Raw genomic sequence first — 17,908 nt, 5'->3', positions numbered from 1 at the left:
TCTCATGTCTAGTGGACAAGTAAATCTGTGGCTTAATTAGCTCTAAATCGAGACAATTTCATTTTTCCACTATCTTTGGTGAGTGGAAATAAGTGTACAATACTCATTTATTAACAATTATCTTGTTGCAAATCCGGTGACAAATCAAATCTGAAATTCCATCCATCCATTCTCTGATATGCTTATCTTAACGAGGGTCGCGGGCATGCTGGCATCTAGCCCAGCTGACTGAAGCGGTACGCCATAAACAGGTCGTCAGCCAATTGGAGGGCACAAATAAATAACCATTCGCATTCACAATTACACCCACAGAAACAGAGATAACATGCAAATGCCATACAGGAGGGCTGTACCCCAGATTTGACCCCACAACCTCAGAACTGCGAGGCTGATGCTCGCACCAGTTCACTGTGATGCTCAAAAAAAAAAATCTTTCACAAAAATAAGTGCAATTGGAACATTATTATTCATCAGTATTTTCAAGTGCAATTTATACATTACAGCAGGCCTATAAACTAGAAAGATCCTTTACAAGAATTTATAATCTTCTTCAAATGGACATATGTAAATGTAAAAAGAAACTCAACCGAGCAGCCTGCCATAGAAACTGTTATATTTCATATAAAATTCTAACAATGAAGCGATATGATGAAAGCATGAGCCTGCACAAACAATTAGCAACCCAACTCTACCGAGGTGTATATATCAAATTAGATTGTACATCTCAATACAGAAGTGACTTTTAGTTTTTCCCTGTCTGGAGTTGCCACAGCGAGTCACTCAGACGATTTGTTTGGCAGAGATTTTATGACGGGTGCCCTTCCTGACGCAACCCACAAATTTTTATCCAGACATTGGAGAGGCAGTGGCTAGTAATTAGTGCATTGACAGGGAATCAAACCATCGCTGTCTACATTAAACACAGCAGCATGTACCACAGCAATCTCAGTCACTGAAACAGATAAACTTGTGCCAGGTAACTTCACAAACTTGTTTTTAACTGTATATTTGTACGTTAAATACGTTGGCCTCCGGTTACCGAACTGGTGACAAATAGAGGCTGCGACCTGCACGAAAGTACAATAAATAAATCCTGCTGAATTTGGACCGATTGTTGTGAATACTCGACGTGAGATGCCCCTGGTGACGATTTCAGTGGACTAAAATCATCATCTGTGTAATCTTAATACCCAAATTGGAGCCGAATTCCTTCGCGTTGACGGTGCGCGGCCTAGCCTAGCCTAGTTCGATAACATCAAGTCATGTATGTAATCAAATATTTGCTGAGGAGGTAAACATCAAACGTTAGTATTCACACGACCTGCAAAACCTACGTTTTGTATACAATGAGGTCCGTGAGTATTTATTAGGAAGTTGGGCAAGTGGAAATGTGAACTTAAACTTGCTTAAAGGCCCAGACTACCTTAGCTTAGCTGGCTAACAATGAGACGCGTTTGTGAGCAAACCGTGCTGTTGAAGAAAAATCAAACGTGAGTAACTTCATAACTTGTACGACCTAAACAACTTGTACAACGAGGGCCGTGAGGACTGATAGGAAAATTTAACAAGTCTTAGTACATCTTAGTACCCAAATTGGAGTAGTATCGTTCACGTTGAAGGTGCTCAGCCTAAGTTAGCCTAGCCTCGCGAGCTAACAACATTACCTACGTAGAGTATACAACGAGGACCAAACATCGAACGTGGACTCAACCTTCAACTACCAGAGAGAGGGCCATTGTGGTCTGAGTCCCTTCTATCCACATATCCTTTAAATCGCCATATCCTTTATATTTTCACAGGTAGTATGTGATTTGTGTACCTTATATGCTGACTGTTTATTTGATTACTTTTATCTGACTTTAACTTTAACATAGATTAGGTAGTATGTGAATAGTGTATCTTATGTGCTGACTTTGTTTATTTGATTGCTTGTTTTGACTATCTGTAGCCCGCATGGGGGCACAAATCTTGTGCGACTTGTAGGCTGGTCCAAAGCCCAGATAAATGCAGAGGGTTGTGGCAGGAAGGGCATCCGGCAACAAACTGTGCCAAACATATATGAGCGTTCATCAAATCAATTCCATAACGGATAGGTCATGGCCCGGGCTGACTACGCCGAGCACCAGCAACTTCAACAGTCGTATCAAATCAATTATCAGAACTGTCTTTTACCATCTGAAGAACATCTAAACTGAAGGATTGCATCTCTCAAGCAGACTAGAAGATCATCCATGCTTTTTTCCCAAGTAGATTTGACCATTGTAATGGTCTTCTGACTGGCCTCTCCATAAAGAGCATTACATAGCTGCAGCTTGTTCAGAATGCTGCACCTCAGGTTGTGACCTGAACAAAGTGGTCAGAGAATACAACTCCAATTCTAAAGTCTTTACACTGGCTTCCAGTCAGCTTTAGAATAGAATAATAATAAAGTTCTGTTACTGGTCTATAAATCACAAAGTGGTTTACATTCTGAATACATGAAAGAAATGCTAATGAAATACAAACCCTGTAAGGTTCTGAGATCGACTGACTCAGGTCAAGTAGTGGAGTGCAGAGACCAAAACAAACATGGTGAAACAGCATTTAGCTATTGTGCTGCAAAAAAAAAAAAAAGAATAAGTTGCCAAAAGAGTGAGTACTTTCACTTTTCAGTGATATTTCTTGCACTAAAACCTGTTTTAATTGTACTTTTTATTTTCAAATGTTTATATATTGTATTCACATGCTTTTAATCATGTAAAACGCATTGGGTTACCTTGTCTATGAAATGCGCTGTACAAATAAATTTGCTTTGCTTTATACACAGCTGCCCTGATAAACTGGCATTATGTGTGTGTCTGTCAGATTACGGATGGCTATGGTCATGGTGAATGAAAGATCAGAGGGAGTTGGAAGGGAGATGGACTGCCCTTAGGGCCAACAGACAGAATGTGAGACAGACCAAAAAAAAAGCAAAGTGGGTTCCAGTAAAACACTTTCATCTCTGCCAATATTTTTTTTTACCTCCCTCCTCTAGTTGCTTGTATGTCACACACTTAGTGACCGTACCCAATGTCACAATGCGACAAATCTGAAACCTTCAATACAAGAGAACTCAGTAAAGAGGATATTAACACCAAGGACTGTGCTTAGCTACGGTCTCTTCTGTGCATCATTACTTCATAAAAACTGCCTCCCACTTCAGGAGCTACATCCCTCAGAGGCTGCATTTGAAGACTAATGACATAGTGCTCCATGAAGGCTGTACCAATGCAAAGGATCCTTCAAATGTGACATTGATTTCAGGCTACATTGCAACTATCCTGCCTCCCATATCATAACTTCATCCCAAAATGGCACATATCCTGGCGAGATTTTGAGACAGTTAGTAACTGTGCATCATTTACAGCCAGATGATACCCATCTTATAAAATGAAAATTCTCACTTTAAAACATTTTTATCAGGTTATGAATAGTTTTGCTCTTCAAATTAATATTCTGTGCATGTCCAGCATCCTAAAGACTGCTTGTAATAATTGTGTTCATAACAATGTGGAGACATGGGAACATGAAAATCTCTGAAGGTAGACTGTTACATTATTCACTAATCTTTTTCAATGTTTAAAAAAATCATGCTGTATATAGTCTACTACTAAGCGGTAAAGTTTAGAAGATATGTTGAATTTTTATGGCTCCCAGAGTGTCTTTTGACATTTCTCGTTGTGAGCAGGACAAAGTAAGTAGTAAGTAGGAGACGATATCAACGGATCCTCCTCTCTGTTATCGTAGAGTACCTTGAAGCTAGGGATGTTTAATTGAAGACCGAAAAAAGTCCAAATTGCACTTGTGCACTCCCAGATACAGAGTACCTATTCCGCTCGTATTTTTGACTACTTTTCATCTTTTCCCTTTAATTGAAATTGTTCGAAAGTAACACTACTCCGGTACAAATTTGGCTACTCCACCTACCTCTGAAAGTAACTTGTTGAAGTTGAAGTCAAGTTAATATCATGTTTTGAGTCTTTAGTCTAAATAGATTAAATATGCTTGAAAGGAAATGATGGAAAAACTCAAGAGCAATACACAGTCCAAAGGCCCAGAAATATTTGGAGTTACACAATCTTCATGAGTTGGGCTCTGCATGCCACCATATTGGATTTGAAATGGAATATTTATAAAATAATAATAATATAATGATAATAAACAAAATGTAATTGAAGTGTAGACTTTAAGGTTTAATTCAAGGCGTTGAACAAAAATATATCATTAAACGTAATAATTGTAGCCTATTTTTAGACAAACACATTTCAAGGGCTCATTTCAGGGTAGTTGGACAAAGAAACATAAGTCCAAGTAAAACGTTACTTTTCAATATATTTTGGAGAATCATTTGCAATAACTCTCTGAAGTCTGGAACCCACAGAGATCACCAAACACTAGGTTTCCTCCTTTGTGATGCTTTGCTATGTCTTTACTGCAGCTGTGTTCTGTTGTTGCTTGTTTGCGTGACTTTCTGCCTTAAATTTAGTCTTGGGCGATTGTCATGCTCAATTGGGTTGAGATATGGTGATTGACTCAGCCATTGCAGAATATTCCTATTCTTTTCTTTAAAAAAAAACGTTTTTTTCTGTATCTTATGGATCATTGTCCATCTGTCTTTTGTCACATCAATAAACAGTGCTAGTGGAACCCCATCCATGTCCATGCTATCACACTGTCTCCTCCATGTTTTAGACTTTTTACTTTAGCTCAGAATATATGTGCGTGAATGAGAAAAGTGGAGGGGGGAGAGTGAGGCTACAGGGAGAAGAGATAGCGAGGGTGGACGACTTCAAATATTTAGGGTCAACAATCCAGAGCAATGGTGAGTTTGGTAAAGAAGTGAAGAAACGGGTCCAAGCAGGTTGGAACAGCTGGCGAGAGGTGTCTGGTGTGTTATGTGACAGAAGAGTCACTGATAGGATGAAGGGCAAAGTTTACAAAACAGTGGTGAGGCCGGCCATGATGTACGGATTAGAGACGGTGGCACTGAAGAAACAACAGGAAGCAGAACTGGAGGTGGCAGAAATGAAGATGTTGAGGTTCTCGCTCGGAGTGACCAGGTTGGATAGGATTAGAAATGAGCTCATTAGAGGGACAGCCAAAGTTGGATGTTTTGCTGACAAGGTTCGAGAGAGCAGACTTCGATGGTTTGGACATGTTCAGAGGCGAGAGAGTGAGTATAATAGTGGAAGGGTGCTGAGGATGGAGCTCCCAGGCAAAAGAGCGAGAGGAAGACCAAAGAGAAGGTTTATGGATGTGGTGAGGGAAAACATGAGGGCAGTTGGGGTTAGAGAGGAAGATGCAGGAGATAGGCTAAGATGGCAAAAGATGACACGCTGTGGCGACCCCTAACGGGACAAGCCGAAAGGAAAAGAAGAAGACTTTAGCTCATGAGTGACTTTAGCTCATGAGTGGTTCCAATTCTTCTCCTAACTTTCTTCTTCCCATCATTTTGGTACAGGTTGATCTTATTCTCATCTGGGCTCGGTCCTTCAGGTATTTAATTTTTGTATTTTTTTTTTTTTAAGCAAAGCCAATCCTGTCCTTTCTATTTTTGATGGTGACTAATGGTTTTGCACTTTGCGGTGAATCATTGGGATTTACTCTCATGAAGTCTACTCTCAATGGAAGATTTACAAACTGATACACCTACTTCTTGGAGAGTGTTCTTCACTTGTGTGGATGTTGTGAAGGGGGGTTTCTTCACCATGAAAAGGATACTAATGTCTTGCTTGGACGTCCAAGGTTTTTCAGTTCCCAACCTCACCAGTCCACTCCTAACATTTTTGCTCTCTCTGATGGATTTCTTTTTTTCAGCTTCACTCTGATCTGTTTCACTTCCACAGATAGGTCCTTTAACTGCATGTTGTGTTCACAGCAAGAGCTTCCAAATGCTAAACAAACGGCACATGTGGAATCAACTCCAGACCTTTTAAATGCTTAATTGCTGACAGGTTAACAAGGGAAGAGCCAATGCACCCTTGTTTTTTAATTATATTTTTGCACCCTTCTAAGACAATTGTCCAATTAATTTTGGTGCGTTGAAAAAGGGGCAACGATGTATGCTTTATTTTCTTAGCCATTGGTCCATTTTGCGATACTCTCAAATTACAGCCGAGAGTCTGTACTTTAAGACAATATTGATTATATAATTTTATCCAGTATATGTTTTTGTAGACTGCTAAAATGACATAACTTGTGTCAATGTCTAAATATTTTTGGGCCTCACTGTAGTATTGAATTGATAGACAGTCCCCTCTAAAAGTATTGTATAGCCGTTTTTGTCAAAATAATTGCAGTCTTATGTGACTAATCCACATTTTCAGTACATTTTTTTATTGCTACATGTCCAACAAGTAACCAGTAGGTGCACTAGATTCTCAGAAAATCAACGAGAGCAGTGTTCATGATGTACATACTCTTAAGGCTGTGCAATTGGGCAATTTGTTGAAAGGGGTGTAATAAAAAAAATAACAGTGTCATTCAATAAGTGAGCTCACCCATTTTGTGAAAAACAGGCGTGAATCAGGTGTCCCCTATTAAAGGATGAAGGCAGCGCCAGTCGAACATGCATTTCTCATTGAAAGCCTGAGGAAAAGGGGTCGTTCAACAAATTGTTCAGAGGAGCATACTTTGATTAAAAGTTTGATTGAAGAGTGGAAACCTCAAAGAGGTGAAAAAAATTATAGGCTGTTCAGCTAAAATGATCTCAAGCGTCATGATATGGGCATGTTTCTCCTACTAAGGTGTTCCAGGGCTTATGGATTGGTTTGCACATGTCAAAATACTTTAAGAGGTCATGTTGCCTTATGCAGAAGAGGATATGCCCTTGAAATGGGTGTTTCAACAAGACAGTGACCCCAAACACACTAGTAAACATAAAAAGTATTGGTTCCAAACTAACATTGGATGGATGGACAACTTCCCTGAAGTGTTCAGTGTTTTGTGTTATTTGGGCTAAGCGTCCTGGTGTCAAAGTCTATGTGCGTTGCATTGTACAGCAGCGGTGAACCAGTTGGGATTTGCTCCAATGTGTTGCATTGCCAGATGAAGAGCAGTCATGGAAGGGGAGGTCTGGCAACTCTCAGTTGCGGGGAGGATGGAAAAAAATTCATCCATGAGTACCGGTGTGCATCGTGCAGCTGTGCCCGATTATGGGGCAGCATTTGGTGGCCAAAGAAGCATGATATCCCACTGAATTTCAAAGGATGGAAAATTGTCTTGGCAGCATGGCTTATGGTTAACATGCCAGTTCAGAGGCTTCTTGTGTGTTGCCCATGGGAGTCCGTGCAATGGGGGTCGCATGGCCTTCGAGAATGATGCTCCAATGTTATGCTATAAACATTTACCCTAAATATATATCTTCTTCCTTTCCTTTCGGCTTGTCCCATTAGGGGTCGGCACAGGGTGTCATCTTTTGCCATCTTAGCCTATGTTCTGCATCTTCCTCTCTAACCCCAACTGCCCTCATGTCTTCCCTCACCACATCCATAAACCCTCTCTTTGGTCTTCCTCTCGCTCTTTTGCCTGGGAGCTCCATCCTCAGCACCCTTCCACTATTATACTCACTCTCTCGCCTCTGAACATCTCCAAACCATCGAAGTCTGCTCTCTCGAACCTTGTCAGCAAAACATCCAACTTTGGCTGTCCCTCTAATGAGCTCATTTCTAATCCTATCCAACCTGGTCACTCCGAGCGAGAACCTCAACATCTTCATTTCTGCCACCTCCAGTTCTGCTTCCTGTTGTTTCTTCAGTGCCACCGTCTCTAATCCGTACATCATGGCCGGCCTCACCACTGTTTTGTAAACTTTGCCCTTCATCCTATCAGAGACTCTTCTGTCACATAACACACCAGACACCTTCCGCCAGCTGTTCCAACCTGCTTGGACCCGTTTCTTCACTTCCTTACCACACTCACCATTGCTCTGGATTGTTGACCCTAAATATTTGAAGTCCTCCACCCTTGCTATCTCTTCTACCTGTAGCCTCACTCTTCCCCCTCCACCTTTCTCATTCACGCACATATATTCTGTTTTACTTATAATCTAATCTTCATTCCTCTCCTTTCCAGTGCATGTCTCCATCTTTCTAATTGTTCCTCTGCATGCTCCCTGCTTTCATTGCATATCACAATATCATCTGCGAACATCATGGTCCGAGGGGATTCCAGTCTAACCTCATCTGTCAGCGTATCCATTACCACGGCAAACAGGAAGGGGCTCAGAGCTGATCCCTGATGCAGTCCCACCTCCACCTTAAATTCTTGTCACACCTAAGCCACACCCCACCATTGTTCTGCTACCATCATACATGTCCTGTACTATTTTAACATACTTCTCTGCCACAACAGATTTACGCATGCAGTACCACAGTTCCTCTCTTGGTACTCTGTCATAGGCCTTCTCTAGATCCACAAAGACATAATGTAGCTCCTTCTGACCTTCTCTGTACTTTTCCACTCGCATCCTCAAGGCAAAAAATGCATCCGTGGTACTCTTTCTAGGCATGAAACGATACTGTTGCTCGCAGATACTACCTTCTGTCCTGAGTCTAGCCTCCACTACTCTTTCCCATAACTTCATTGTGTGGCTCATCAACTTTATTCCTCTATAATTCCCACAGCTCTTAACATCGCCTTTGTTCTTAAAAATGGGAACTAGAACACTTTTCCTCCACACTTCAGGCATCTTTTCGCCCGCTAGTATTGTGTTGAATAAGTTGTCAAAAACTCCACAGCCATCTCTCCAAATTGCTTCCATACCTCGACCGGTATGTCATCAGGACCAACTGCCTTTCCATTTTTCATTCTTTATAGTGCCTTTCTGACTTCCCCCCTTACTAGTCATTGCTACTTCCTGGTCCTTCACACTTGCCTCTTCAACTCTTCCTTCTCTCCCATTTTCTTCATTCATCAACTTCTCAAAGTATTCTTTCCATCTATTTAGCACACTACTGGCACCAATCAACACATTTCCATCTCTATCCTTAATCACGCTTACCTGCTGCACATCCTTCCCATCTCTATCCCTCTGTCTGGCCAACCTGTAGAGATCCTTTTCTCCTTCTTTCGTGTCCAACCTGGTGTACATGTCTTCATATGGCTCTTGTTTAGCCTTTGCCACCTCTACCTTTGCCCTATGTCGCATCTCGATGTACTCCTTTTGCCTCTCCTCAGTCCTCTCAGTGTCCCACTTGTTCTTCGCCAATGTCCTTGTATGACTCCCTGTATTTTGGGGTTCCACCACCAAGTCTCCTTCTCCCCTTTCCAACCAAAAGACACACCAAGTACTCTCCTGCCTGTCTCTTAGATTACCTTGGCTGTCGTAGTACAGTCTTCCAGGAGCTTCTGCTGTCCATAGAGAGCCTGTCTCACCTCTTTCCGAAAGGCCGCACAACATTCTTCCTTTCTCAGCTTCCACCGAATGGTTCTCTGCTCTACCTTTTTCTTTTTAATCTTCCTACCCACCACCAGAGTCATCCTACACACCACCATCCTATGCTATTGAGCTACACTCTCCCCTACCACTACTTTACAGTCAGTAATCTCCTTCAGATTACATCGTCTGCACAAAATATAATCCACCTGCGTGCTTCTACCTCCGCTCTTGTAGGTCACTATATGTTCCTCCCTCTTCTGGAAATAAGTGTTCACTACAGCCATCTCCATCCTTTTTGCAAAGTCCATCACCATCTGTCCCTCAAAGTTCCTTTCCTGGATGCCGTACTTACCCATTACTTATTCATCGCCCCTGTTTCCTTTACCAATATGTCCATTACAATCTCCACCAATCACAACTCTCTCGCTGTCTGGGATGCTCAGAACTACTTCATCTAGTTCCTTCCAGAATTTCTCTTTCAACTCTAGGTCACACCCTACCTGTGGGGCATAGCCGCTAACCACATTATACATAATACCCTCAATTTCAAATTTTAGTCTCATCACTCGATCTGATACTCTTTTCACCTCCAAGACATTCGTAGCCAGCTCTTCCTTTAAAATGACCCCTACTCCATTTCTCTTCCCATCTACTCCGTGGTAGAATAATTTAAACCCTGCTCCTAAACTTCTAGCCTTACTACCTTTCCACCTGCTCTCTTGGATGCACAGAATATCAACCTTTCTCCTAATCATCAAGTCAACCAAGTCCTGAGCTTTTCCTGTCATAGTCCCAACATTCAAAGTCCCTACACTCAGTTGTAGGCTCTGTGCATTCCTCTTTTTCTTCTGACGCTGGATCCGGTTTCCTCCTCTTCTTTGTCTTCGACCCACAGTAGCTGAATTTCCACCGACACCCTTGCAGGTTAACAGTGCCGGGGGCGGGCGTTGTTAACCGGGGCCACGATCGATCCGGTATGGGATTCTTTAGATGAACGCTCATATTTGTTTGGCACAGTTTTTACGCCGGACCCCCTTCCTAACGAAACCCTCAGCATTTATCCGGGCTTGGGACCGGCCTACAGATTGCACTGGTTTGTGCCCCCATAGGGCTGCATTTTAACCCTAAATATATATGCATATTTAAAATACAGAATTAGCTTTTTGTCTTGTGTTTAGCTGTATTGTCTGTGCTTTCATCCTGGATCAGGCTGTGCCAAGGTGGAATTTTAACATTACACACCATCTGATCCTGCACTTTCTACTTTGGCTTCAGACCAGACCTTTCCCACTCGGAAAAGAGGAAATCTCATTGAGTTACACCACTTTTTCTTCTATTATTCACATATTCCGACAGTCATTGCATCTTGAAAAAAAAACAGCATTTCTTTTTTAACTTTCTCCATTCATATCGAAAGTAAACATAAGCAGCATGTCTAGCTCGTCTTTACTGTCCATTGCCCAGACTGCTGTGAACTAAACCAGCGGTGGTGGACGCTGTCATTATAAAACACATTAATGGGCTGCGTAAGTACTGTAACATTTGTAATTATGAGTGTACGTCTTTACGATCGGGGATGGGACCGGGTGTAAGGTAAACTAGGAAAAAGAAAGTGTGGTGGAGCAGCGGTCATTGTTAGAGAAAGTTCCATGTGCTGCCTAAAAGAAACCAGTCATTTTTCCATGTAAGCCTATCACCTGCATCTTCCTCTCTAACACCGACAGCCATCATGTGTTCCCTCAACATCCATCAACCTTCTCTTTTGTATTCTTCTCACTCGTTTGCCTGGCAGCTCCATCCTCAGCACCCTTTTACCAATGTACTCTCTCTCCTCTGGATGTGTCCAAACCATCAAAGTTTGCCCTTTCTAACTTTGTCTCGGGTGCATCTAACTTTGGCTGACCCTCAAATGAGCTCATTTCCAATCCTATCCAACCTGCTCACTCCTCGAGAGAAACTCAGCATCTTCATTTCCGCCACCTTCAGCTCTGTAGTACTCTTTCTAGGCATGAAACCAGACTGTTGCTCGCAAAAGCTGACTTTTGTCCAAAGTGTAGCCTCTACTACTCTTTCCCAAAACTTCATTGTTTGGCTCATCAACTTTATTCCTCTATAGTTCCCACAGCTCTGCTTATTACCTTTGTTCTAAAAAGAACCAGGACACTTTTCCTCCATTCCTCAAGCATCTTCTCACCTGCTAGTATTCTGTTGAACAAGTTGATCAAAAACTCCTCAGCCACCTCTCCAAAATGATTCTATACCTCCACAGCTGTGTCATCAGGGCCAACTGCCTTTCCATTTTTCACCCTCTATAGTCCCTTTCCAAATTCCCCTGACTAATCAATGCCACTTCCTGGTCCACTATACTTGCCTCTTCTCCTCTTCTTTCTCTCTTATTTTCTTCATTCATCAACCTCTCAAAGTATTATTTCCATCTATTTAGCACACTAGTGGCATGAGTCAACACATTTATATCGCTATCGTTAATCACCTTAACCTGCTGCACATCCTTCCCATCTCTATCTCTTTTTCTCCTTTTCTAATTCTTTACATTCCAACCTGGTGAACATCCATCCATCCATCCATCCATCCATCCATCCATCCATCCATCCATCCATCCATCCATCCATCCAGTAACCTTCTTCAGATTATATCATCTGCACAAAATGTAATCCACCTCCATCCTTCTACCTCCGCTCTTAAGTCACCCTATGTTCCTGCCTCTTCTGGAAGAAAAGTGTTCACTACTGCCATTTTCATCCATTTTTTAATGTCCACCATCATCCGTCCCTCAAAGTTCCTTTCCTGGATCCTGTACTTACCCATCACTTCTTCATCGCCCCTGTTTCCTTCACTAACATGTCCATTAAAATCTGCACCAATCACAACTCTCTCTGTGGTTGGGTTGCTCAGAATTACTTCATCCAGTTCCTTCCAGAATTTATCTTTCACCTCTAGCTCACATCCCACCTATGAGGCAGAGAGACGCGAATCACATCATCCAGAACATCCTCAACTTCAATTTCAGCCTCATCACTTGATCTGATACTGTTTTCATGTCTCAGACATTCTTAGCTAACACCTCCTTTAAAATAATTCCTTCTCCATTTTATTTCCAATCTACTCCACGGGAAAATAACTTGAACTCTGCTCCTAAAGTTCTAGCCTTACTGCCTTTCCACCTGCTCTCTTGGATGCAAAATATTTCAACCAACTCCTGAGCTTTTCCTGTCATAGTCCAAACATTCAAAGTCCCCACACTCAGATGCACGCTCTGTGCATTCCTCTGCTGTTTGTACCGAGAAATCTGTTCTTTGTCTTTGACCCATAGGAACTGAATTTTCACCGATGCCCTGCAGGTTAATGGTGCCGGGGCGGAGGTTGCTAAACCGGACCACGACTGATCCGGTCTCGGATTCTTTAAATGAATGCTCATATTTGTTTGTTTTAGGCCGGATGGCCTTACAGATGCAACCCTGTGCATTTATCTAGGCATGGGACCAGCGTACTCATTGCACTGGCTCATGGCACAATAGGGCTCCATTAAAAAGTTACATCACTGTAGTGCATTACCATTATTATTAAATAACAACAATGTGATACATATCGTATTCCAAAACTAAATCAGGAAGACAAACTGTCGAAAAGAAAAAGTCATAACTAGGTTCTACTCGTTAAGCTTCATTGTTGCGATTCAAAGCGTTTAACGAGATTCAGGATTGTTTAGTATGCGAGAAAAGCTCTTCGTATCAACCTTATCAAATCTGCACAGCTGAGAATGCAATACAACACTAAAATAATTCTATATTTATGAAAACAATAACCGATTCATAAATGCTTCCATGATAATTTCTACACTGAAGCTTTTACCACGATATAAAGTGTTACCGTGAAGGGATTGAATTCCTACTGTGATATAAATTTTAGGTCATATTGTGCACTGCTAGTACCCACTTGAAGAAGCTCTCTTCAAGTCCAGTGAGGGGGAAATTTATCACTTTCGACAGAGAAATGACGATGAAGTGGAGGAAGTGTGGGGGTGTGTAGAAACAGATGACAGGATAACATACGTAGAAGTGATGAAGCAGAGTGAAAGAAGGCAAGAAAGAAGTGACAGTTGTAGAGACACAGGAAGAAAGACGTGCAGTCGAGAGACTCAGAGTCAATAATGACTGATTACTGTAATTCAGGCTGTCAGAGGCATCGACCTGCTGCTGCCGCCAATCAATACTCACCAGGACACCAGCAGACACACAAACATCTCCAAACCACTGTGTAACGTGACATAACTCACACTCATACACATTATTATATCATATAGACGGATTTGAACATAGGCCTTACATAAAAAATGTCACATACAACATATGCACAGTCTTAAAAGTCACAAAAAAAAACAAGTTACAAAGACAGACATGTTGGAGAACCTAAATCCACATATGCTCACGCATGAGAGCACACGTACACACACACACGCACACACACACACACACACACACACCACACACACACACACACACACACACACGCACACACAGTACACTGCAAGTGTCAGCTATGAGCTACAGTCCCCGAGTCTCATGATCTTTCGACTGTCTCTTGCTTACTTGTTGGACGCGAAGCAAAATGGATTCTTCAGAAATTCCCATAACACCTCTCCTCTAGCCTCATGCTTTTTCTACCTCTTTCGATGAGAATTTTACCTTCACGTTTGAGCTCACTGAAAACTGTAAATAGTATAGTGAACAGTGAACCAGCGATGAGCACGAGTACTGGTATGTATTACTATGAGGAACATTAAAACTGACGTTTCAAGTATCAAACTTTGAAAATGTGACACATTTAGACCAATTTAATTCTAGTCGAATACTACACTCATTAAATAGAATAGTTTAAAATACAACGCTCAACAGGAAAGTTAAAATTAGAGACTATATTGTATAAACACCACATTTAAAAACTGAAAAACAGATTTCAAATTTATCCATAGTATCTAGAAGACTGCTTTAGGTGCTGTCATTAAATACTAAAAAAACATTTATTTTCAAATTGATGGATCACACTTTGATTAAAAAGGTATGAGTTGAAACCTACACATGACATTTCTGACGAGAGTATGATTGCATGTCTAGTTGTGAGTGTGGGTACGGGAGCAAACAACCGTATTTCAAAACTGTGAGGAAGAAGTAATCGATAACAATTGATGAAAGTGCCATCACTTACGATGATACTAACAGGCTGAATGCACGCGTCTTTCAGTCTCTTGCACAATTTTCTGCAATACATTCTACTGAAGGGACAAGCAACATTATTTCTTGGTAAAGTTACTTTACCGCTTGTCTACTCTCATTGATCCTGAATTTTCCTGGAGGTAAATATCTTGAAGCATTTAGCAAAAATCTGTGTCCTCTTCAGTTCACATGATGAACAGATGTTTTTGCTGTAGGTAGTATTATCTGCTGGTTTGACACCATAAATAAAAAATGTAGAAGTCAGGAATACGCAGTGAAAGCCCAATTAGCATATAGTTCCACATCCTAAGCAAGAAGATGGGGAATTTGTTTAATCCATCAACGCAACTGGTTACCCTTTGACAAAATTCTTATATTTTCAGGAAGGTAATACAATGCTTGTCACATGCTGATATATTAAATACACAGAAAAACACAGAAAATGGACTACACATATAATTTATCCTCTTAGGATACAACTACCAAATCTTTTTGAAAAGGTGAATCCTTCCTTCCCTTTGCCCATGTACATGAAACTGCATAAGAAAACTGAAAAAATTAAACTTTGAATGACTTACATTTCAACGTCCAATCCTGCAAATTCAAAGCACGTTCTTAAAAGGATACAAGTTCTGGTAGAGAGGAATGAGTGATTTCAGTGCACGACTTGCATTTATGGCAGTGGCTCTGACCATTGTTGGCAAAATCTCCATGTCCACAATGGCGCCGTCAAACAGGGGACCAAAAAATGGTACCTAAAGTGACAAAATCTGTTGTGACACATGCAATAGACAGAACTATTGTATTTCATTGTTATAACATTGATAAAAAGTTAACTAACAGTTAATTGCTTTTTTTTCAGAGAAAGAATCATCTCCCAGAGTCCTGAAAAATAATAATGTTAAATATTTGAGGAAGTTGTTATTTTGATATTCTATTTGATTGACGTTATGCTTCTTTCTAGATTCAATTAGATATGGTGCTTAAGGAATCCACCCAAGAGAATGGGTTTTTTATTGAATCAATTTGAAGAACAGGTCTCCAGTCAGTTTGCTCCATGACTGAATACAGCGCTTTCACGACGACAGCACACAAAATATCTCATTTCCTTTAAGATTCATGATAATGCAATATTTTGCTTGAAGGATGAATGAAACAGAAGATGATTATGTTATTAGTGCTGTGCTATCCATGTCATACAGGAAAAAATACTTTTATTGTGTTAAGTATTGTTTAAAATAGAGTTATAATATCAATGCTGTGGTATTAACATCTATGCTTGAACTTAAAACATAAAGCAAACCAGCATCTACCTTGGATTGTCGGAAAATCTGGATGCATATATTTCTTGTTTGAAAATAACTTTGGAAAAAAATTCATACAATTTTAACCGAAATACAATTAAATTGTCTGGAAGTCCGTACGTGAACAAAGATGACATTTGGAAACCTTCCTTATGTGTATTTGAGAAGAAACAAAATTAAATATCAATATTCTTTGATCCATTTGCATTCTGTTTGAATTTAGTTTTACTTTACATTGTGTATTTTTTTTTCTAATTACAAGATTAGACACTTCAACACCTTAATACCCTTTCAAGGATGGTTTGAGGCACTCCATTCTCTGTCATGTTATATTTTGAGCATTACAGTCTCAATGAATTCCTGTGTACTTGACCATGAAAAACAAAATGTTTTTCTAGTTTTCTACATGGTGTTAGTGGAGAACAAAACTACAGAGAGTGGTTGGTTATTTTGTTGCTGAGAAAGATAAAATACACCAATCCATCCATCCATCCATCCATTTTCTGAGCCGTTTATCCTCACAAGAGTTGCGGGACTGCTGGCACTCCGGCTTCCTCCCACATCCCAAAACATGGATGGTAGATTAATTAAAGAGTCTAAATTGTTGGTAAATGTGACTGTGAATGTTTGTTTTTTTATGTGATTTACTGGCGACTAATTTAGAGTGTACCCTGGCTCTCGGCCCAAAGTCAGCTGGGATAGGGTGAGCATGCTTGTGCATTTAATGAGGGTAAGTATTCTGAAAAATGGATGGATGCAAAAATATTGTATCTTAAATTCTTTTGTTTTTTTCATAGTTTCCACAATTTAATGTTTAAAATCATTAAACAGACAAATATAACCCTTGGCTGGGATGTTATCATTGGAAATTAACCAAAAAGTAATTAACCACAATTAAGTTAACCAGGGGGTAACTACTTTTTCACCCTTTCCCCTTAATAAGTGAAATCACTAAAGGATTTTACTTTAACTTGGGTTATGTCCATCCATCTTCAATGGCTTATCCGGCTCGGTTTGTGGGGCCAGTAGCTTTAGCAAGGATGCGCAGACTTTCCTTTCCCCAGCCACTTCATCCAACTCTATCTGGGGGATCTCAAGGCGTTCCCAGGCCAACTGAGAGGCGTAGTCTCTCCAGCATGTCATGGGTCATCCTTGGGGTTTCCTTCGGTTGGACGTGCCCAGAACACTTCACCAGAGAGGCGTCCGGGAGGCATTCAAATCAGATGCCCCAGTCAACTCATCTGGCGCCTCTGAACATGGAGGACCAGTGACCCGAGGTTCCCGGACACCCTGCAGTAGCAACTCGTTTCGGCCACTTGTATCTTGTTCTTTCGGTCGTGCTCACAGCTCATGACCATAGGTGAGAGTAGGAATGTAGATCGACTGGTAAATTGAGAGCTTCACCTTTCGACTTAGCTTCCTCTTTACCACAACGGACTGATACAAAGTATGCATCATTGCAGACGCTGCACCGATCCGCTGGTTGATCTCCTGCTTCCCTAACTCGTGAACAAGACCCCAAGACACTTGAACTCTTCCACTTGGGGCAAGACCTCATCCCTGACCCAGAAAGGGCACACAAAACCTTTCCACTTGAGGACCATGGTCTCAGATTTGGAAGTGCTGATTCTCATCTCAGCCACTTCAGACTCAGCTGTGAACCGCTCCAGTGAAATTAGGAGATCACGGCTTGATTAAGCCAACAGAATAACATTATCTGCAAAAAGCAGGGATGCAATATTGAGGCCACCAAACCGGACCCCGTCTACGCCTCAGCTGCACCTAGAAATTCTGTCCATAAATGTTACGAACAGAATCGGTGACAAAGGGATACCTTGGTGGAGTCCAACTCTTGCTTGAAAAGAGTCTTACTTACAGCTGGCAATGCGGACCAAACTCTGACACTGATCGTACAGGGACCAAACAGTCCGTATCAGGGGGTTCAGCACCGCATACTCCAAAAGGACCACCCA

The 17,908-nt window shown here is 41.1% G+C and overlaps 1 protein-coding gene across 5 annotated transcripts in view; it reads right to left on the bottom strand.

Moving 5' to 3' along the window:
* Positions 1-17,908, bottom strand: part of ralgapa1 (Ral GTPase activating protein catalytic subunit alpha 1) — a 122,799-nt gene that overhangs the window by 25,999 nt on the left and 78,892 nt on the right. For all 5 annotated transcript variants that reach the window (XM_061844807.1, XM_061844810.1, XM_061844812.1 and 2 more), the window contains exon 43: positions 15,259-15,386. In XM_061844807.1, the coding sequence (XP_061700791.1) occupies positions 15,259-15,386 (128 nt within the window). The remainder of the gene's footprint in view (positions 1-15,258; positions 15,387-17,908) is intronic.

Source organism: Syngnathoides biaculeatus, chromosome 15, assembly GCF_019802595.1.
Source record: "Syngnathoides biaculeatus isolate LvHL_M chromosome 15, ASM1980259v1, whole genome shotgun sequence".
Taxonomy (NCBI): Eukaryota; Metazoa; Chordata; class Actinopteri; order Syngnathiformes; family Syngnathidae; genus Syngnathoides; species Syngnathoides biaculeatus.
Note: the sequence above shows the minus strand (reverse complement) of the source record. Positions and strands in the feature narration are given on the sequence as shown.